The sequence below is a fragment of the Oncorhynchus kisutch genome, linkage group LG1 (assembly GCF_002021735.2).
Source record: "Oncorhynchus kisutch isolate 150728-3 linkage group LG1, Okis_V2, whole genome shotgun sequence".
Classification (NCBI taxonomy): domain Eukaryota; kingdom Metazoa; phylum Chordata; class Actinopteri; order Salmoniformes; family Salmonidae; genus Oncorhynchus; species Oncorhynchus kisutch.
In genome coordinates, this window is record NC_034174.2 from 15,691,130 (window position 1) to 15,713,345 (window position 22,216).

The 22,216-nt window shown below is 40.5% G+C and overlaps 2 protein-coding genes across 2 annotated transcripts; both read right to left on the bottom strand.

Annotated features, from left to right (window-relative positions):
• Positions 1–2: 2 nt before the first annotated feature.
• LOC109898758 (ER degradation-enhancing alpha-mannosidase-like protein 1) lies at positions 3–5,717 on the bottom strand. Its single transcript, XM_031833801.1, is given in 12 exon segments — positions 3–1,626; positions 2,025–2,210; positions 2,379–2,475; positions 2,553–2,626; positions 2,728–2,907; positions 3,246–3,366; positions 3,584–3,758; positions 3,868–4,051; positions 4,304–4,475; positions 4,834–4,860; positions 4,862–4,926; positions 5,607–5,717. Coding segments are annotated over 12 exon segments (1,401 nt in total). The 3' UTR covers positions 3–1,617.
• A 905-nt stretch (positions 5,718–6,622) lies between these two features.
• On the bottom strand, positions 6,623–21,016 carry LOC109898749 (ADP-ribosylation factor-like protein 8B-A). Its single transcript, XM_020493850.2, has 7 exons — positions 20,766–21,016; positions 11,972–12,052; positions 11,795–11,868; positions 11,461–11,554; positions 11,272–11,339; positions 9,068–9,138; positions 6,623–8,854 (listed from the first exon to the last, which is right to left on the bottom strand). The coding sequence occupies exons 1-7, from the start codon at positions 20,886–20,888 to the stop codon at positions 8,805–8,807; spliced, it is 561 nt and encodes a 186-aa protein (XP_020349439.1). The 5' UTR covers positions 20,889–21,016; the 3' UTR covers positions 6,623–8,804.
• Positions 21,017–22,216: the final 1,200 nt, after the last annotated feature.

A 22,216-nucleotide genomic window follows, 5' to 3' on the forward strand; every position in this document is an offset into this window, starting at 1 on the left:
CGTTCTGTACTTGCCATTTATTTCACATACAATATTTGTATAGATTTTTCTGACATTAAGAGAAAAACATTCTTACAGCATTGTCTGAACAGTATTGTAGAGGTCAAAAGCCCACTTAGTTAAAACTCAAGATGACCTGAGAGAAGAAAGTTAAGTCCTGATTTGATTATCTAAGACAAAAAATAGAGAACTCACAAGACAGACGCAAAACAAGATGTCAATCACAAAAAATATGTTCCTCCCCACATACTGGTACTTGACATAGTCTGTTAGCACCATTAAGTCAAGGGAAGGTTGCACAAGGTCATCCACATACACATACTGTACTGCTGTGTACTAACTCTTTGGATATACAGCTAAATTAACATGAACATACAAAGCAGCACAACCGGTGTATAGCCGCATGAATAGCCCTTCCTTGAATATTAATACTTGGAATAGAAATTCAGAATTGTTCAATAGAGACATGATACTCTTACACAACCTTAAACATTACACACTTTATGGCTTTGTTTAAACCCACAGGAAGTGTCAAAAATATTGTACTAAAGAGGAATGATTTCCACCTTCTATACCGGTCACAGAATGGAAGTTATTCACTTTTTTCACTTTATCACAACCATCTTGGCTTTTATGTTGTGTCACGTCTGCATTAATCAGGTGTCACGTCTGCACTAATCAGGTGTCACGTCTGCACTAATCAGGTGTCACGTCTGCACTAATCAGGTGTCACGTCTGCACTAATCAGGTGTCACGTCTGCACTAATCAGGTGTCACGTCTGCACTAATCAGGTGTCACGTCTGCACTAATCAGGTGTCACGTCTGCACTAATAAGGTGTCACGTCTGCACTAATAAGGTGTCACGTCTGCACTAATAAGGTGTCACGTCTGCACTAATAAGGTGTCACCTCTGCACTAATAAGGTGTCACCTCTGCACTAATAAGGTGTCACCTCTGCACTAATAAGGTGTCACCTCTGCACTAATACCAAGTCTGTATAAATAATGTGTCACGTCTGCATTAATAAGGGGTCACGTCAGCATTGACAATCCTAGTGAGGCACTACTTAAAATGATGCTGTGGACATTAAACAGGTATCTGGATGGCACTGTTCCCTCAACCCAATAACAGTTCACAGATCAGCGGTATGTTCAGAACACCTAGCTACACACCCAAACCAAAGCTCGAACAGTAAAGCCCTCATCACTGCTTCATTCATTCCTCAACCAAAACATCCCAGTTATAATGACACCAAACAACACTCAAAGAGTCACATTTAAAATGCTGTGGAACAGGAATCCAGCAAACCTTTAACTGAAAAAAAAAGAAAAGATTGTCCTTTACAAAATAAACTGATGCATATTATAAAACAATTGAAATGGTATTTTTAAAAAGGTCCTAGAGAGTATTGTCCACCTTGGTCCTGAGCAGCAGAGCGGTAGAGCAGGGTGAGGTAAGACCCCTCTGTCCTCTTCACACAACAAGCTGTGCCTGAGTTAGTGAGTCTACAAACTGAGGACACAGACACAGCAGTGATCTCTCCTCAGAACAGTCCCACCATGTGATCGATCTGTCTCATGTACACACTCTTCAAAGGCAGGGAGTACCTCCGCTCCTCAGAGACCCTGTCACATTGAAGAAAGGAAGCAGAGGAGATGATGATGATTTGTACGAAAAATATAACTATTTTAATTTATTTTTTACCTTTATTTTACTAGGCAAGTCAGTTAAGAACAAATTCTTATTTTCAATGACGGCCTAGGAACAGTGGGTTACCTGCCTGTTCAGGGGCAGAATGACAGATTTGTACCAGCTCAGGGATTCGAACTTGCAACCTTTCGGTTACTAGTCCAACGCTCTAACCACTAGGCTACCCTGACCTAACTCCGCATATTTCAAATATGTTTGTGCTTATTTAGCAGAAAGAAATGCACGGCATTCATTACTGTATATTTTAAGCTGCAGTATTTGATAATGCAGGCAGTGTCAGGGTAATATATATTTATATATCAGAGGTCATTACATTGATATTGTTGATAGAAAATGACCCGTTGGAGGTCTCCTGGTCTGTCACCACTCTCTCCTCACAGGGGAACAGGTCATTCCACTGCTTCTCCCGGAAGCGCGCATCAATAGGTACCACATGGCCCTCTGTGGTGAAGATGTACTTGTTCTCTGATTTGTGCAAGGGGTTGTCATCATCAAACAGCTGGAAGGAGAATGTCCCAGGATTAACTAGAATGACAGGTTCTATTAGCTCAGAAAAGCTAATAGAAAAAAAAGCTAAGCGAAAAAAAAATAAGCTAAGCAATTTAAACATGTATATGATACTGCAAAAATTTCCCCATGGGGACAATAAAGTCAGTAAAGTACATACCAGGTAAAGGTATTTGCAGGTCTCGCTGAGAAAAAAGCTCTCCATGCGATCCTCTTTGGACTTGTCCACCATGTGGTGAAGAGTGGCATACCCACACCTGTCATATCCACACATCAGTTTAGGGAACAGTAGAAACAGGCTTCCTCTCTAAAAGTAAAAGTGTTTTTCAACAACCAGACTTTGGCATTTTTTTCCAGACTCTCAAGGATGTCCAGTCCTACGTGCAAATACAAAGGATGTTTGGTTGCCTGTGAGGGGAAATGAAATAGCGCAAAGCAGCTCAAAACAAATAAAACTAACAAACATTCTGTATCAAATGTTGTCTCCAATGCATGTGCAGCACTGGTACCTGGTAGAGGAGATAGGTGGACTCCACCAGTTCTGGCCTCAGGGGGTAGAAGAGCACGTCAGGCGCCTGTAGCTGCCAGTTGTACCTCTCCGGTAGGAGAGGTAGGGCCCCGAAGCGCTTCCAGATGGCGTAGTAGAAGGCATGCATGCAAATGGCCTCCTCAACACCACTATTCAACACCTGAGGTGGTCAGGCACGGGGTCAGAGCACAGACACGGGGTCAGAGCACAGACACGGGGTCAGAGCACAGACACGGGGTCAGAGCACAGACACGGGGTCAGAGAACAGACACGGGGTCAGAGAACAGACACGGGGTCAGAGAACAGACACGGGGTCAGAGAACAGACACGGGGTCAGAGAACAGACACGGGGAAAACATCATAAACAGTAGTAACGCTGTCAGGTTGAACATACACCAAGGTATTCTACTGAACAACATTTATTGGGACATTGTAGGTTGAGGACATATGCAGGGTTTGTACTGCTCCCCATTCCCAGAGAGAGAGAGAGGTGTCTACCAGGAGGCCAGGGAAGAAGGCTTGCAGGGAGTCGATCCAGGTGTTCATGATCTGGCCGTTGAACATGTTCACATTGACGTAGAGTGGAGGGTCCCCTTCTCCCTCATTACATGACTCCCTCCTGCAGGTCAACATCAACACACACACACACACACACACACACACACACACACACACACACACATTACCTTTACAGAATGTAGATCAATACTAAACAACATGCCGCCACATTACTAATATAACCTCAAATATGGCCAATCATTCAACACACAACCATTAGAACACTATGCATCCACACAAACACACCCTCATCAAGTCAATTCAAGCACAGGACTGACCCCATTCTCAGGTGGTTCTGGATGCTCTCATAAGAAGCTTGGAACATCCGCTAGTCCTCTCTCTCTCCAAACAGGACGTAAGACTTAAGCAGGTACTCGTAGAACGAGTCCATCCCTGCTCCCAGGCCACTTTGCATGCCAACCCACTGTCCCGTTTGAATGTTCACCACGTTCCCTGAGAGTTGAAGAGAAGAGGTAACCATGTGCGATACAACAAGAGAGAAAGATGCAGGTACACATGAGCAAACATCTACATACAAACTACAAAGATGATCTCTACTCACCTAGCAAGCCTGTCTCGTTGCTCCTCAGTTTCCACAGGGCTCGGACAGCCCGTCTTGCCACCCACTCAAACGTGGAGTCTCCAATCAGACGGCTCAGAATGCCAAACTCCACCATCAGGGAGCCAGCCCCAGATGTGCAAGTCTCATCGATGCTGTCTGGAGAGACACCACTCTTCAGGTTCACCTGAGGAAATGAAGTGACAGGGTAATCAGTCACTGAAGAACATTACAGTTATTTCAGTACGGCATAGTTGTGCTCGTTATATATACACACATTGTGTAAACAACAGGTGAAGTAAATGTCAAGACTGATAGTGGACCTCTGTTGTTGTTTAATGGTCTTAGATCTATCTCCACCTGTCGGCAAAGCCAGCCCTGTCAAATCGTTAAGAACCCAGGACAGACCAGGCCATTAACCATGCAGCTCTCCTCTCACCCTGGGGTGGGGGATGCCTGTGCTGGTGTTCTCGAAGGATGGCAGCAAGCGGACTGCCAGGTCGTGGGCCAGGTGTAGTAGGTCATTGTCATAATCGTCCATGCCCACGTCACCGAAGGGATGCTTGGGGTCAGTCAGGAGGATGTGAGCAGAGATCAGACTACCCAGGATCCTGGAGGCACAAAGAATGAACGAATGAGACAACCATCAAGAGAAGTTAGAAGGCAGTCCTTGTTTAAACATTAAGGTGGCTAGGATTCAGAGATAGATGCATTGAACTTTGCTCCTACCACTAGATTAGAGCTACCATTACCCTACTTTAAACAATATAAACACCCTTCCCTCCCTCCACCACCACAGCACCTGCAATTTTTTGTTTTCTTTGCAGCTTGGAAAGATTACGAAATGGTACTTGTGGTTTACTGAAATGTGAGCTGCAACTCCACCGCTGTTTGCTACATCTTTACATCTGGAACTTGAACCTGAGCTAACAAAAAAAGTTCTAGTCAATACGGATATTACATTTATACCTGATGTTAGCCTCAAACACTTGCAGTGTCGAAAGATACCGTGTCTATCACCAACTTCACAGCTCTATGGAACTCTGACACATTCCCCAGCACCTGGAGCGAGAAACATTATCAGGATCATTGAAAAACTTCCTAAACCGTTTGAATACCAATATCCTAAAAGCTGACACAAATGAAAGAGGAATAGAAAATACAGCTGCTTACCAGTAGTGGGTGTCAATGAATAGTTTCCCAAGACATCATTGATGTTGATGTTTCACTACTGTTGTTTCAGGTCAAACATGTAAAAAAGAGGCTTGACAATAATTGAGGGTATGTACATGTAGGCAATAATGCAAACACCATGGTGGGAATTGTGGGACCACATTCAACTTGATCACAAGCTGAACAAGTTAAATGGATTGACCCTGTTTCAGCTTGAGAAAAATTACATTTCATCCAGCTGTGCATTTTCTTTGTGCCTTTTGTTATCAGATTCAAAATAATGTATTTCAAAGTAGATAGAGTGGACAAACAAGTATAATGTCAGTCTTACAGTAACTGTATTTGGTTAGCTATTTACATCAACTTAACCAGATTTGATAACAAGTCCTGCATGACAGACAGGTGCAAATTACAATAACCGCACAGTTAACATCATCCGTCACAATGTAAATAATGAATGGACACTGGACACACACTTCAGCTAGTTGGACAGGGCAGTCTACCAACCGAATAATCAATTGCACGTGTTACCAGATTGGTTCTAGGCCTAATACTCACGGGTTGAAAACGTCAGGACCTCTCCCTTGACAGTCAATGGGATTGAGCTCATCTTCAGGAAAGGCATATTTCATGTAGTTGTCGTATCCAAAGTAGAACATGTCTTTGGCCATGCCTTTCATCTTTAACTTGAGTGTGTCCGAGAAGGAGCTATATCTCCTGTCCCCTTCAAAGAGGCTAAGGTAAGACTTCTTCTTAGGTGAATCTTCTTCACCAAGTTTGGCACAAGAGGTCCTGCTTTGTGCGTCTCCATTTAAATTTAGGGTGAAGTTGAACCCCCAGCTAGGTCCCAGTCCAAACGCTAGCTATAGTAGACTACTGAAAGTCAGTCTGAGTACGACGAGACCAACCAGTATCGACTTCCATTGCATCTTTGTTCTGGGTCGGTCTTAAAATACATAGTTCAAATAGACAATTTTTGATGAACAAATGGCTGAATTGTCTTCCGTGTAATGCTTACAAGCCACCTAGGCTAAACTGGCTGAAAAGGTCGATAGCGCTCCACACTTTGTCAACAAACCAAACCCATCCGTTGTCACTAGTTGCCACAATGTAAAATGTCTATATGGTAACAATTCATGATTTTGTTAAGATATGTTCTCTTAAGTGAAGGTTAGGCATAAGATTAGCAGTGTGGTTAAGGTTAAAATCTAATTTTAAAATATATGAAAGAAACATAATATGACTTTGAAACGTTCCCGGTTTTAAGGTGTGATTGGAGTTCCAGGTATGTCGTCAAGAAAGAGGGGGCAGGCGCGTTTCAGCAATTGGCTACCATGCATGTCAGTCTTGCCGTGTGTCAAGCAATATCACCTTTACACCAATAGAAAACATCCACAAGCATTAAAAAGTAGATGCTCAGACAGGTGAAGAGTCAGAAAATACCCATGTCAAAACCAATCTGGAGGTATAAAAATCATTTTTTTCACTTTCCGACATTTGTTTTCGAATCTGATGTTTTCGAGTTAAAATCATAGTAGAGGCTATTGGTAGTAGGCTATGATTATTGATACAAGTATTAGTCCAATGAGTGTAGTCAAATGTCGTTAATTTTAATGACAAAGTTCATCTTTAAGCATAGTTTACGTTTTTATCCACCCAGATAACATAATTACTAAATAATTCCAAGTATTGACACCATAAATATATATTTCAAAAATGCGCCACAGAAAATATCGCAACTGAGGGTGAACGATAACAGTACAATGTCTAAATTAACAAGAATGCCTTTCGATTTCTTGAATATATATATAGGAGTGGTGTTTTCTCTGCTCAGGAAGGCACACTTTGCATGCTGTTTGCTTCAGAGATGAGATATTGCACAAGGCACTTTGAATTCTGCCACTCTCTCTCAGCTCATTGCCCGCAGTAGACATAATTTCACTGAGGCAAATTACAAACAGGGCTGATAACCACACAACCAACCCACTATCTTGACCATCAGTACATTAATATAAAATATCCATATGTGCTCACATATGTAAAAATCTTAACAGCTTGATATTTGTACATACCTAGCTACTGAACTACTTACATAATTCATTGCTCAAAAATTTGAATTGGCAAAAAAAAAGGCAAAGGCCATAAAGCTGTTAATCTCACAGTAGAACATGACAGAGACAAGAAGGGAAACCAGAAAGTCTATTTACTTTCCCTGTGACGTATATTAACATACACTATATATACAAGCGTATGTGGACACCCCTTCAAATTAGTGGATTTGTCTATTTCAGCCACACCCGCTGCTGACGGGTGTATAAATTAAAGCACACCGCCATGCAATCTCCATAGACAAACATTGGCAGTGGAATGGCACGTACTGAAGAGCTCAGTCACTTTCAACGTGGCACCGTCATAGGATGCCATCTTTCCAACAAGTCAGTTTGTCAAATTTCTCCCCTGGTCAACTGTAAGTGCTGTTATTGTGAAGTGGAAACTTCTTTGCGCAACAACGGCTCAGTGGTAAGCCACACAAGCTCACAGAACGGGACTGCCGTCTGTACTCAGTTGCAACACTCACTACCGAGTTCCAAACTGCCTCTGGAAGCAACATCGGCACAATAACTGTTCGTCAGGAGCTTCATGAAATGGGTTTCCATGGTCGAGCAGCCGCACACAAGCCTAAGATCATCATGCACAATGCCAAGCGTCAGCTGGAGGGGTGTAAAGCTCGCCACTATTGGACAATGAAGCAGTGGAAAGGCGTTCTCTGGAGTGATGAATCACGCTTCAACATCTGGCAGTCCGACGGACAAATCTGGGTTTGGCGGATGCCAGGAAAGCGCTACCTGCCCGAATGCATAATGCCAACTGTAAAGTTTGGTGGAGGAGGACTAATGGTCTGGTGTTGTTTTTCATGGTTCAAGCTAGGCCCCTTAGTTCCAGTGACGGGAAATCTTAACGCTACAACATACAATGACATTCTAGATCATTCTGTGCTTCCAACTTTGTGGCAGCAGTTTTGGGAAGGCCCTTCCCTGTTTTAGCATGACAATGCCCCCGTGCACAAAGTGAGGTCCATACAGAAATGGTTTGTCGAGATCGGCATGGAAGAACTTGACTGGCTTGCACAGAGCCCTGACCTCAACCCCATCAAACACCTTTTTTGATGAATAGGACAGCCGACTCCGAGCCAGGCCTAGGAGGGACCAACTCCATATTAATGCCCATGATTTTGGAATGAGATGTTCGACGAGCAGGTGTCCACATACTTTTGGTCATGTAGTGTATGTCTTATTTTCCCTATAGCTTCACACAGGACTGTCTGGAGAACATGTATAATGATGAGGCCCCAGTCAGTGGCTAAACAACCCATCCTGAGGGTGCAGGATCGCTACACTAGTGTTATAAACAGTTGGACTTACAGGTGTGGGAAACGCCTGTCGTTCAGCCCATAGAATGAAAAAGGCTGACAGACTAAACCTCCGTTCAAGAGACTGAAGTAGCACCTCATGGCAGAGGTGTAATGCCCATTCTGTGACTCATGGGATGTGGTATTTGGCATTGACCAGGGGCTACCATCTTTTAGTAGTGCAGAGGTATGGGGGTTTATGGGGGAGAATCATTGGATAAAATTAGAACAACAGGGAGGAACGGGCAGGGGGCACAGTGCAGCATCGGAGTTGGAGGGAACACTGTACATGTGTGAACAGGGTGTGGCATGAGGGTAACATGGAAGATGGAGCTGGGAGGACAGAGTTCCTGTACTTTCAGCTTCTCCCAGATTTTGATTGTTGGATGAGCCACTGCAGTGTGATATCTGGAAGGCAGGAGAAGCATGGGGGTCAGTGTGAGACAGGAGAGACAGCAGGTGAAACACGAGACGCCTACAGTGGTGGGTAAGTATGATTCAGAATACACAAGTGTATATATGTAGCCACTTTGGGTGCACCATGTTATTGTTCATTTGTTTCCTCTCCTCCAGCCTTCCACTCAGACAAGCAAACCGTTCCACCATCACCATCTTACTCACCTATGTTGTCTCTCTCTTTGCAGGAAATGGAGTAGCAGCAAATCTCTCTGTCTTGAATAGCTGCCAAGTTCCTGCAGAAAGAAAGCGGTAAAGAAAACTGATAACCTGCCATCAACTGTGATGTTGGTGTTAATATTAACTGGCCAACAGAGGGAGCTGTTTCCTTTTGAAAACCTGTATAATTTCTAAAAGCAGTAGAGTACTAGCAAGGAGTTTCTAAACCCAGAGGTGCAACATCACAAGACTTCTGGGAAATCTTGCGAAGCAGACCAGGCTGGCATTTGAGAAGTGAAACATTCTTCCTTAGTTCATTTTCTCGAAATGTAAAGGCACAACATTCGAGCCAATGACTTAAGTAGTTAGTGCTGAGCGACTAGTGCTTTTGAGATCGGTTCGGTTTTGATTAGATTATTTTAAAAATCACGGTTTATGTGGGTTGACTGCTGTAAAACAGAATAAAACAATCAATAAAAGTCCCATGATGGTAGTGACTGCCCATGACTGCTTATCACTTAATAACTTAATAACTATACTTTAATAAAATATTTCAGTTGTGTATATTACTTTTGTTTCATTTTATTACTTAATTCCAAGTCATCTCTATAGAGCTGCTGTCTGACAAAATGAGTATTTTGGTAGTTCAAAGTAAATAGCGCTTACTTCTGAATAACAACTATTTTTACCTTTTTATTTAACTAGGCAAGTCAGTTAAGAACAAACAACTATCAATCACTTAGATCATGTACTTTCAGGTAAAGATACCTAGCGAAGCAACTGCTCTCTCTTTCTCCCTCTCTCCTAACGTAGCAGGCATAAAAGGAACACACAGACCAGACAAGAAGGCGTGCAATGGATTATGGTAATTGTAGTTAAAGGAGTGCCTTTGATTTGCTGGCCTGTAAATGTGCAGTTTGGCACAAGACAACCTTCAAACCCAACGACGTGTTTCTGTGCATGAGCTTAGCTAGCCAACGTCGCCTACAAGCGTGGTCAGGGATTTCTACTGGAGAAGCCGTTTCTGCCCATCTTCATACTGTACTCTATTTGGTACAAGTGACAGAATAATGCAATGTTTCTCTATGAAAAAGGAAAACAAAGCTTCTAAAAAAGGCATGCCTAGAAAGTCCTAAATCATAACTTCTCTTCTATAATAAAACCATTAGGTCTTTGCTGATGTGAGATTAGTAAAAGGATAGCAGTGTTCAAAACTCCAGCAAAGTACTTCAAGAATGGTAACTAATCTTCCAAGGTAGTTATGGTCATAAGAAAAAAAAATAACAATAGAAAATGTGACTACAATATCTAACTTCTCGGGGACCTGACCAAATTCACATAGAAATGTCAGTTATAGATCTTTCATTCTCATTGAAAGCGAGTCAAAGCGGTAGATCTGTTCTATGTGCGCTATTTCAATGCTTTCCGTTTTTTGAGTTGAGTTTTTGTACACCAGCTTCAAACATCCAAAACAACATTATTTTTATTTATTGCAAAGGTATTTCACAGCGGTTTAGATGGTACAATGATTCTCTACACAATGGACTGCTTGTTTTGTCACAAACTGAAATTATGGCAAATTATTAGAATTGTAGAAACCAGGAAATGGTGGAACGATTTCTGCATAGTGCATCTTTTAAAAAGTAATTGTGTGTGTGATGAATGTCTTTGTACTGCTACTATATTAGTGTATCCATCTTGAAGTGGATAAGCACAGCCAAGGACACAGCATGGAAGGAAACTGAAAAGCTCTTGTTTAAAAGTTTGTAGAAGAAACAATTGTGACATCAGTGATGCCATCACCATTTCATAAGTACCCTGTTAAACCTGAAATATTATGAGAAGCACATGATCAGAATATAGAAAGGCCCTAACTCACAATGGCAATGTTCAATATCCATCTCCAGACTTTTCAAATCGGGAAGGGGGGGGGGGGACCACAATGGAAATAAGTCTGACTTTGTGATATCCCCATCACTTTTTAAAATGTATGTACAGTGTGTATACATGTGTTGGCAATAAAAATCAATCAAGGCACAATAAGAGAGGGACTCCTCCTCCGTCATTTAGTTAGAATGAGTATACTCAACTTTAAAAAAGGGGGTGTAGAGTTGATTCACACTACCTCAGCTAAGATGCATCAGATGTTGTGTGATTACTTCTGTGGGTTTACTACTAGGAAACACCTCATCTTTTCTCTTCATACTCACATGTTTTCAATGAGCTGCTTCTCATCTAGAGCACTGGGGATATCTCTTTTGTTGCCAAGAACCAAAATCTAAAAAGCCAAACCACAGTTTAGCTCATGTGGCAGAAATGCTTGCTGATCATATTAAGAAACTCTGTCATTTACATGAATTCATTCAATTCAGCAGTTTCGGAAGTGTAGGCTTACTTACAGGAATTCCTTGCAACTGAGGCTTGTCTAACAAATTGTGCAGCTCATTCCTGGAAGCCTCCACCTTCTCACGGTCAGCTGCATCCACCATGTATCTAAAGAAATCAAATATTTAAAAGACATGGCACAAGTTGACAAAACGCATCAAAAATAATGTTATGTATACTTTAAAGAATTGGACGTGCTCAAAACATACCCAACTCAATGTTTGACCATTGACTGGTTTTCACTGAACGTGTCTCTTAAGACAAACAGAACAATCAACAGTCCTGTACTCTTCCTGAATATAAATTGTACCCATGCAGACTGACAAATGGACAAACTCAGATACTCACACAATTGCGTTAACTCCCCGACAGTAACGTTCCCACATGCTCCTGAACCTCGGCTGCCCTCCTATATCCCAGATCTGGAAAAGCAGAGGTCACACATTTTTTCAATCATGCAGTAGGTATAGATTGCCACTGTGAAACATTACAGTAGCCTACATACTGTAGTGACTGAAGACCTACCTTGATGTTAACGTTGCCTTTTGTGATCTTCCTCATGTTGAATCCAACTGTAGGGATCATGTCTTCACTAAAATGCCCAGACTGAACAAGAAGAGAAAAGACCATTGATCACTTTTGAGTGATTGTACAAGCTGAGCTGACATGGAACTGACATGGAACAAGCTTGGCTGACATGGAATAAACATGGAAAAGCTAGGTCAAAGTGTTCCTAATTCTAACATGTCACCTGGAATTGCCACCTGTATACAAGGCCTAACTAAAATGGTATACCAGAGACATAAACCTAATTGTCGTGGCTGGGCTGCGTTTGTAAATTCACACTGGCTATCTACTCAGATTTGACAGCACTCGCCTGAATGTGCCAGAGTGCGAAATAAATGATGAATTTACGAATGCCCAACACCCGATGAATAAGACCGATTCAACGTCTGCAAAAAAACGTTATTCAATTGTTGCTAGCAGCAGTTAGGTCACCAACGGTCTAGATAACCAGCTCTGCTAGGGTGAGTAAAATGGTCAGAGTGAGGTGTTCTCTCATTTGTGTCTGCAAGTAGCTAGCGAACTCGGCCAGAGCGTCCAGTGTGCTCTGAACGCTGTGAGAGCGAAACACTCTGAATTTACTAACAGACAATCTGACAACGCTCAGAATTTACGAATGACCTGGAGCGCACTCTGGAACACACCCCATATTTTGCACAATTCCTGTTGTAAAAAAAACTGCTCACCTGCTAAAAGTTTTGTGGTATTTGCACAAGTGCCTCCCTTATGTACATTTTTTTTGACAGAAATTCTTTCAAAATAATGTTAATTTATTCATTTCTAAGGCTTGTAAGGGGTCACAACCTCTAGAGGAAATATGTTTGGAATGCAGACAAGTTTCAGATTTTAAAGGAGACAATTTGTCCGTTTGTCACTAAAGTCCCATATACCACCCACCACCGCAACCTGTATGCTCTCATCGACTGGCCCTCGCTACATATTCGTCGCCAGACCCACTGGCTCCAGGTCATCTATAAGTCTTTGCTAGGTAAAGCTCCGCCTTATCTCAGCTCACTGGTCACCATAACAACACCCACCCGTAGCACGCACTCCAGCAGGTATATCTCACTGGTCACCCTGGGGCGGCAGGGTAGCCTAGTGGTTAGAGCGTTGGACTAGTAACCGGAAGGTTGCAAGTTCAAACCCCCGAGCTGACAAGGTACAAATCTGTCGTTCTGCCCCTGAACAGGCAGTTAACCCACTGTTCCTAGGCCGTCATTGAAAATAAGAATTTGTTCTTAACTGACTTGCCTAGTTAAATAAAGGTAAAATAAAAAAAATCCCCAAAGCCAACACCCACTTTGGCCATCTTTCCTTCCAGTACTCTGCTGCCAATGACTGGAACTAATTGCACAAATCGATGAAGTTGGAGACTTATAGCTCCCTCACTAACTTTAAGCATCAGCTATCTGAGCAGCTTACCGATCGCTGCAGCTGTACACAGCCCATCTGTAAATAGCCCATCCAACTACCTACCTTATCCCCATATTGTTTTAATTTACATTTTTGCTCTTTTGCACACCAGTATTTCTACTTGCACATCAACATCATCTGCACTTCAGTGCTAATTTGCTAAATTGTAATTACTTCGCTACTATGTCCTATTTATTGCCTTACCTCCTTACTCCATTTGCACACACTCTATATTGATTGTTCTATTGTGTTATTGACTGTACTTTTGTTTATCCTATGTGTAACTCTGTGTTGTTTTGTCGCACTGCTTTGCTTTATCTTGGCCAGGCCGCAGTTGTAAATGAGAACTTGTTCTCAACTGGTCTAGCTGGTTAAATAAAGGTCTATCGCCTAAGAACCCTGTCTTATGAGAAGAATAGGTGCAGGGAGGCAGAGGGAATTTAAAGGTCCAATGCAGACATTTTTAACACATTACATAATTTCTGGGTAACAATTAAGTACTTTACTTGTGATTGAATTTTTTATTTATTTTTTAAATAGCTTTTTAGCAATTTCTCAAGCAAGAATTGTGCTAGGACTGACCGGGAGTGGTCTAAGTGGGGAGGGGAAAACTGAAAAATGCATCTTAAACAATAGGTGTAGCCTAACAGTAACATTTTTACTTACGGGTCCTTTTCCAACAATGCAGAATTAAAGATAAAAAATAAAATCTAGAAATAGTGACATGAGGAATACACACAGTGAGTAACCAATAACAATTACAAGAGGTTTGGCAGAGAGGTTTGGCAGAGAGGTTTGGAAGTCTTATTGGTCTATTAACCAAAACTCCATCCCACCAAAACAGGCTGACATTTCAGGTGGTCTTTCAAACAGCTCTTACACTAAAAAGGGCATTTTCATAAATTTCACAATATTATTCCAACTGCTGTGTGGAAATATAAAACACAGAAATATCACGTTTTTGAATGCACTGGGCCTTTAAAAGAGCAATGCGAATGGTGTCTTTTTAGCCAACCCTAAATCCTAGGCCTACACTCTCGATGACAGGACAGAGAAACAATTGAAGTCATTCTGCAGTCAACTGTCTTTGCCCTTTACTTGAACCCAAACAGTCTCTGAGCAAGACATATGCTTTGTCTGCCGCACATTAGTAACCACATGACTTGATTAGTCACCTGACCAGGCCAAAGTAGAAGTGAGTGTAGTGGTCTCGTGAGTGAAGCCTGGCTGGAAACACCACCACCCTAACATATTACAACTAGCCACATGGGCACTTCCCCATCAACGGCATGCATCTCATTCACTACAACACTGACTGACTCAGAATAAGTCCGTAGTGTTACTCTCTACATCCTATAAGAAATACCTGGAATTATAGGCTACCTGGAAAAGTTTAGGTATCAAATCGTGAACAATTTCTCATTCATATTTATTATGTTGTTAGATACAGTAGAAACAATGACTGGGTGTTTTGAGGCAAGAATGCTGCTGAAGGGAATCAGAGCACAGAATGGAGTGATAAATCATGTGTTTATGTGTTTGATACCACTCTATTCCAGCCATTATTGTGAGCCGTCCTCCCCTCAGCAGCCTCCACTGCATAGGTCTTCAAGTTCATCTCATTCTGTTCTGTTGGAACTGTTCTGGTCAGCTAGCGTCTTTCTGTCTTTGATCTTGCACATCCAAACCACTGTGATGTCAAGAGGAAAGGATCACGATTTCCAAGGCCTAATAATCAGCTTTTGAGAAACCCTAGTTGTAACACTAATGACAAAATGATCGTATAAGAGACCCTGGCCTGTTTGTTTAGCCAACGCAACTAGCTGAAAATCAAATGTATTGGTCGGGTATACAGTTTAGTGGGTGTTAGCTGTGAGTCATTGAGAGTGAAGACTGTGGGAGAATCTGAACTGCATTCTCCTCGGCACCTTCTCAAAACCCATTGGAGGAGAAAGCCAAAGGTTCCTCCCCTCTGACCTTTTCCAATGGGTTTTGAGACGGTGAGGAGCGAGGACGTGAGCATTAGGGCTGTGACGGTACCAGCATAACAATGTTTTTTCCATGCCAAAAATTAAAACACAAGGCAGACAAAACTCTTTGGTCCTTTGAAAACTTGCTATATGCTAAATATTGTGTGCTATAGCTTGGAAAATAAAATGTGACTCTGGATGACAACATAATGATGCTTGAGAATGCCAAGAGTGTGAAAAGCTGTCATTAAGGCAAAGGGTGGCTACTTTGAAGAAACTAAAACATGTTTCAAACTTTTTTAGTTACTACATGATTCCATGTGTTATTTCATAGTGTTGATGTCGTCACTATTATTCTACAATGTAGAAAATAGTAAAAATATAAATCCCTTGAATGAGTAGGTTTGTGTGTATGTATATATACACACACATACAGTACCAGTCAAAAGTTTGGTCACACCTACTCATTCAAGGGTTTTTCTTTATTAGGTTGGAATAATACTGTGAAATTGTGAATATTATGATAATGCCCTTTTAGTGTAAGAGATGTTTGAAGACAGCCGGAAATGTCAGCCTGTTTTAGTAGGAGGGAGTTTTAGCCTTCCATGGTGACATCATTATGCGGTAAATGAGTTAATAAACCAATAAAAGAGTTCCAAACCTCTCTGCCAATAACATCACATTTTCAGTTTTCCTCTCCCCACTCAAACCAATCCCAGATAGTCCTTGCAAACTTCTTGCTGGAGAAATAGCTTTTTTCAATAACAGTTTTTTTTATAGCCCAGCCTAAATGTCCACCAGAGGGCATTATTCCTGATGTTTGGCTCGTTCATAAAACATCCTCCAATTAAGCTGCAAAGGCGTCAGTTTCTTCCTTAAACCGATCAAATTGGCGCTCCTCCCCAAAAAAGGACAAATTTGCAAATTCTTAATAAAAACAATTTTCCACCACCATGCTAGAGTGGCTAATACTACTTCTGGAATAAATTACCAAACTATAAAACTAGATAACCAGCTATGGGTAACTGTAGCTAGCTACATGACAGGAGTGCTAACTAGATACATTAGCTTACTATGTATATTAATAGCTTTAGGTTGGTTGTTTTTAAGGTCAACATCAAGATTTCCACCAAGGTCGTTACCTCTCTTATCATCCCTCTTTCTCACTTTGGAAAGGGGCATTTAAGGTACACTCGGACGTGACGATCCAAAACGTCATTCTAGGGCCGAGGGTTGTCTACTTTGGCTGCGTTTCAAACTCATAGTAGACACACTCTCGTCCACTTACCCTCGCCTTATGCCCTTGGGGGAATCCCCGCAGCCATATTGGTCGTCGGTCCAAATGATTAGCCAAGCAAGGGAAGTTTGCAACACAAGCCCTTGTTTTTAATGGAGTTTGCGAGTGTACAATTACGTTCACTACTGGGCTTGAAACGCACAGTAATTCAATTCGCGATGATTGTACATCCGCCAAAACATAAAACCTCAACGTCAATATAGAGTCAACATACAAGTACGTGTAAGTAAAAAACAAATGTAAATAAGTTAGAAATTGTGCTACTAATGCACATGACGGTAATTATGTTTTTGTTCGGTTAGCTTTTGGGAATTGTAGAAATAAAACATCCTTCAGAAGTTCCAGGTAGGCAGGCTAACATTATTTAGATAATTAATTTGCTAGCTATCATACAGTAGGCATATATTAATAATTATATTTAATGTAAGTAGACATACAATCATAATTGACTATCGCATTTAAGGCACCCACAAGCTACCGGTGGCTGAAAAGACAATCGCGGGAAGTGACGAATTTCCGGGCAAGGGAAGTCCATTTAAAAATAATTCCTTCCTCCCTATTTTTTTAAATTATTAACAACAAATCAATACAGAAAGTACATGAGGGAACACAGGTATATATAGATTATATACAATGGACAATCGAGCTAGGGGGTACAATATCACATAATTACACAAGGACCTTAAGGGACATACATAAAGTTACAATTCTAACAGCTTTTTTGTTAGTAGAATATTTAAAATACAGTTCAATTTATTTTTGTAGGGTAAGAAAATGTGTTTTTTTTTTGTTTGTAAATTTACATTTGTGTATATGAAATTTGGCCAAAAGAATAATGAAATTAATTACATAAAAATGTTTCAGCTTATTTCTATCGTATGTAAAGAATTCAAGCAGTACATCTCTCCACAATAGTGTAAAATCTTCATAAATGTGTTCAATTATAAATCTACTGATGTCTTGCCACAGTTTTCTTACATGAATACAATGCCAAAAAATATGACCACCCAGAAACAGTGTTGCGTCACAAAAGGAGCAATTTGAGTTGATGGTTTCCTTAAACTTCTTCATATAGTGGTTGGCAGGATAATATTTATGAATAATTTTAAAGGAAACTTCCTTAATTTTGTTAACAAGTGTGTGTGGCAACATCCAAACTTTCCAAATATAAAGATAGAGCGCCATATGTTAGTCTAGAGATACCTTTAGCCTTGGTTATTAGGACTTGGTTATAAGTCCCTCTGTAGCCATAGATTTAGCTTCTTCTGGGTATTTTTAATAAGAGGGTTAAAATGTAGTAAGCCTCTAGACTTTTGATCCTTTGTAATGGTTAAGCCTAAATATGTAAGTTCTTCTTTTACTGGAATACCATAATATGAAGGGGTCACACAATCTTTGACAGCTATGAGTTCATATTTATTAATGTTAAGATATAGACCAGATGCTTTGGAAAAGGATTGTATCACATTGATCGATATGGGAATTTGGTTAGCGTATTTCAGAAAAAGTGTAGTACCATCAGCCAGCTGGCTTATAATAATTTATTTACCAGCTATGGAAATACCTTACAGGACTATTATTTAAAGAATTTGCAAGAAGTTGGGTGATTAACAAAACCAGATACGGGGAGATAGGAATTAGGCAAGGTTGTCCTCTCTTTAACTCAAATCTAGGTGAGGTGCCATATTTCAATTTGATAGAGCTGTTACCATTTGCATAGTCTTAATAGCCTTACAGAAAAAAATCCCCAAAGCCAAGTCTCTCAAGGGAGTGGAAGAGAAACTGATGCTCTACTGTGTCAAATGCTTTATAAAAATCTTAAAATAATATGAAGCTATCCTCGGTTATTAGGTCTGAGTAGTCAAGTATGTCTAATACTAGTCTGACATTGTTAGAAATATGTCTGTTCCTCATTAAGCCAGACTGTGTTTCATCAATGATTGCATCCAGGACTTCTTTAATTATTTTTGCAAGTAGTAAAGGCGAATATCTTATAGTCATTATTAAGCAGACAAATTGGACACCAGTTATCGATGAGCAGCACTTCTTTATTAGTAGGTATCAGTGTTATTAATCCCTGACTCATTGTAGGAGGGAGAACATTGTTTTTAATACTCTCTAAAAAATACTTCAAATAGGAAGGGAGCTACTTATTCAGAAAATAATTTGTAAAATTATGATGTAATTCCATCAACACTTGGTGATGTATTGTTCTTTAGATGTTTGATAGACTCTAATCTCTTCAACTTTGATGGGTTCATCACAATGTTTAGAATCTATATCACTGAGAGTGAACATTATTCAGTGAGTTAAAAAAAACTTATCTGTGGATTCCTGACAGTACGTAGAGCTATACAATTTTCTGTAAAAATTGCTACAGTATTTAGCGATGAATTTTTGGTCATCTGTAATAACACCATCAATGTTAAATTTATGGATAGTGTTATTTTTAGAGTGAAATTTCCCAAGTCTAAAGAAATAGGATGAATTCTGTTCTCCCTCCTCAATCCATTTTTTCCTAGATCTAATAAAGGTTCCTTCTGTTTTTAATCTATATATATATTATCCAGTTTATTTTGTAACTCAATTAGTTCCATCTTCCCCTCCCGCGAGAGGCCGTCTGGGGACCACTGAGAAAGGGAAGTTATCTTAATGATCACCTTTTCCTCCTCAGCTCTTCTGGTCTTAGTAAGATTACTACCATATTGTCTAAGGTATTTGGACACCTCAAATTTAAAGAGCTCCCAGTTCTTGCAATAAGATCTTTCTTCACAAACCCTTTCCCAAAAGTGTGAGAGCAGATCTTTAACCTCAAATTTAACTATATCATTATTTAATAATGAGCTATTTAGCTTCCAATAGGATGCTCTGCCAAGGTTAGTATCAGGGGTAAATATTTTGATATCAATGTAAATAGCCCTATGGTCTGTGAGGGGAGTAGTACAAATATTTGTGGTAACACACTCGCCATCAATATATTTGGATATAAGCCAAAAATCTATTCTAAGGTCCTTGTGTAATTGTAATGTGATATTGTACCCCCTAGCTCGATTGTCCATTGTTTGTAATCTATGCATGCTTGTGTTCCCTCATGTGCTTTGTTTTGATTTGTTGTTAAAAAAAAAAAATATTAAAAAAACAAGTAAAAGATATGTGAACATGCCAGGTATAGCTATCTAATAAAGAGATACGTTAAGAATTATCCTGTAGTACTGCATTTCATTATTTTGTACAAAGTGTGCAAAACAAAACAACTTGTATGTTGACTTCTCCATTGCTGGCGGTTTTTTTTTTGCGGATGTACAATCGTCGCGAATTGAATTATGGGGAGGTTCAGGCCCCGGAGTGAACATAATTATTCACTCGCAAAACCCAATGAAAACGAGGGCCTTACATTGCAGACTTCCCTTGCTTGGCTAATCATTTGGACCGGATTCCCCCAAAGGCATGTGGCAGAGGGTGTCTTTTAAGTGTTTGGAGAGCAGCCACGGTGGAAAAGTTTATTTACCACGTTTTTTTTATTTTTTTTAAAGTCAGCACGGCATTATTTTATGAACGAGCTGGTCACTGGGGTGTATCACCAGCTGGGTAGATGACATTTGGACATTAATAATACATAATAATAATATCGCCCTATTGTGGGCATTAAGGCTGTTGCTTGGCCTGTTGTAGCTAGTAAAAAGGGGAATTGGCTAATTAGCTAGTTAATCCAGATGTTTTAGGAATAAACCTTGACTAGCGAGCAAAATAATATTTAACCAAATTCCCAAAAAGTGGGTGAACAGTCTGATTATATTGCCATCAAACCACAAATAAAGACCTCTAACTAGCAGTAGACAGCTAGTTTGGAAGGTTAGCCGCGAAGTATGACTTGTGCTATTGTACGTTAACGTAGCTGGCTGACTTTGCAGAAGACAATTGTCGGATAGGCTAGTCAATCAATAATATAGATAGCAGAGGGACGATACTAAATCGATATTGCTGAAGTCGCTAACTTAGCTAGTTAGTGCTTACGTAACTAGAAAGCTACTATAACTAGCTGCTAACATTAGCTAACAGCAAAATAAAAACTTACAGCTATAACGTTAACAAATGTGGTTTTCCCCGAGTGTTGAAGTCCAACCAGAGTCAACTCCATCTCATCTTTCCAAAAGAGGGACTTGAACCAGTCCAAAAGCCGGTTTATGAGTGCCAGCATCTTGAAATTGATATTACCACTCAACTTCGACAGAAAACGACCAGTGTTGTGGCGTTCGCACAAGTGTAGAGGAAATGCTTAGTGCTGTCATATGACTTGTGACCGCGCACAATGGACGCTTCAAGAAACGAATACTCTCTTCCTTTCTTTTGTCCCTTCATATGCGGTCACTGGGTGAATCTCAATTGTATTCTCGTCGCGTCCTCAGTATTCACTCCTTCTCAAAACCCATTGGATGAGAAAGCCAGAAGTCCCGCCTTTCTGACATTATCCTCCAATGGGTTTAGGAGGCAAGGAGAGGATGCAAGGAAGAAATTGAGATTCTCCCACTGTTCTGCTTCTGTCCAGTGTCCACTCTTCCTTCCTTGCGCCCTTTACTATGCTCAATTTTGATAGTTTCTTTCTGTCCTTTGACATTGATTGCATCGATTTCACTTGTTCAAATCTTGTTAAAAAAAAGAAAGTAATATGAGGAATTAGAAGATGCCTCTACATGTTTTTGTCATAGCTGAGAGAACAGTTAATGTTCTTATCAGTAATTTACATGAGTATTATTATTACTCTTAAGAAATAGAAAAGGAAAAAAAACAGTATTAATTGTTCAAAAAAAGTAAGAAAAGCTGTAGAAATAATAATTACTATTGATGAAAGACTGCACAAATGAAGGAAGCAAGCGATAAACAAGATGACAAAATACAGGGGAATTATAGGTGGCTTAATTAACGTTGTTTCTGTAGAAGACTTCAATTTGTTCACTTGGGACTAGCTGCCATGCTATCTCTGAAATAAAAGCATTCCTGCAACACATGTCAGATCATACAGTGGAGATGCTCTCCATTGACAGCAGACTCTGGCTGGCATGGTCCTTGGTTTAAGCCTGCTGGATGAGCAGGCCACCACTCCTCCTTTGACAGTGGACAGACACATATATCTGAGGAAGCGATGGAAATACTTGTAGCAGGGCAGTTCACTGAGGGAGAAAGGGTTGTGAAAAGGTTGTTTTGAACACGTCACTATTTGAACTTGAACTTTACATCTGAATACTGTAATTAATTTGAGAATACAATGTTGCCTATGCTTTATGTTCCAAAGAATTTCAAAATTACCGACACACCGTGTCAAAGATGTGTTAACCTATTCTGTGGTAGGCTACTCACTGGCTTTAGGCTTCTTGTGTCTGATTATCCTGATGCAGGCTTGAGTGAGGAACACCAGGAGTATGACAGTAAAGAAGAAGGAGCCAATGGCCAGAATCAGCTGAATGGAACACCCGTCCTCTTTGCTTCCTGTCGCTGATGAACAGTCAAACAATTAGATCTACCCAAATA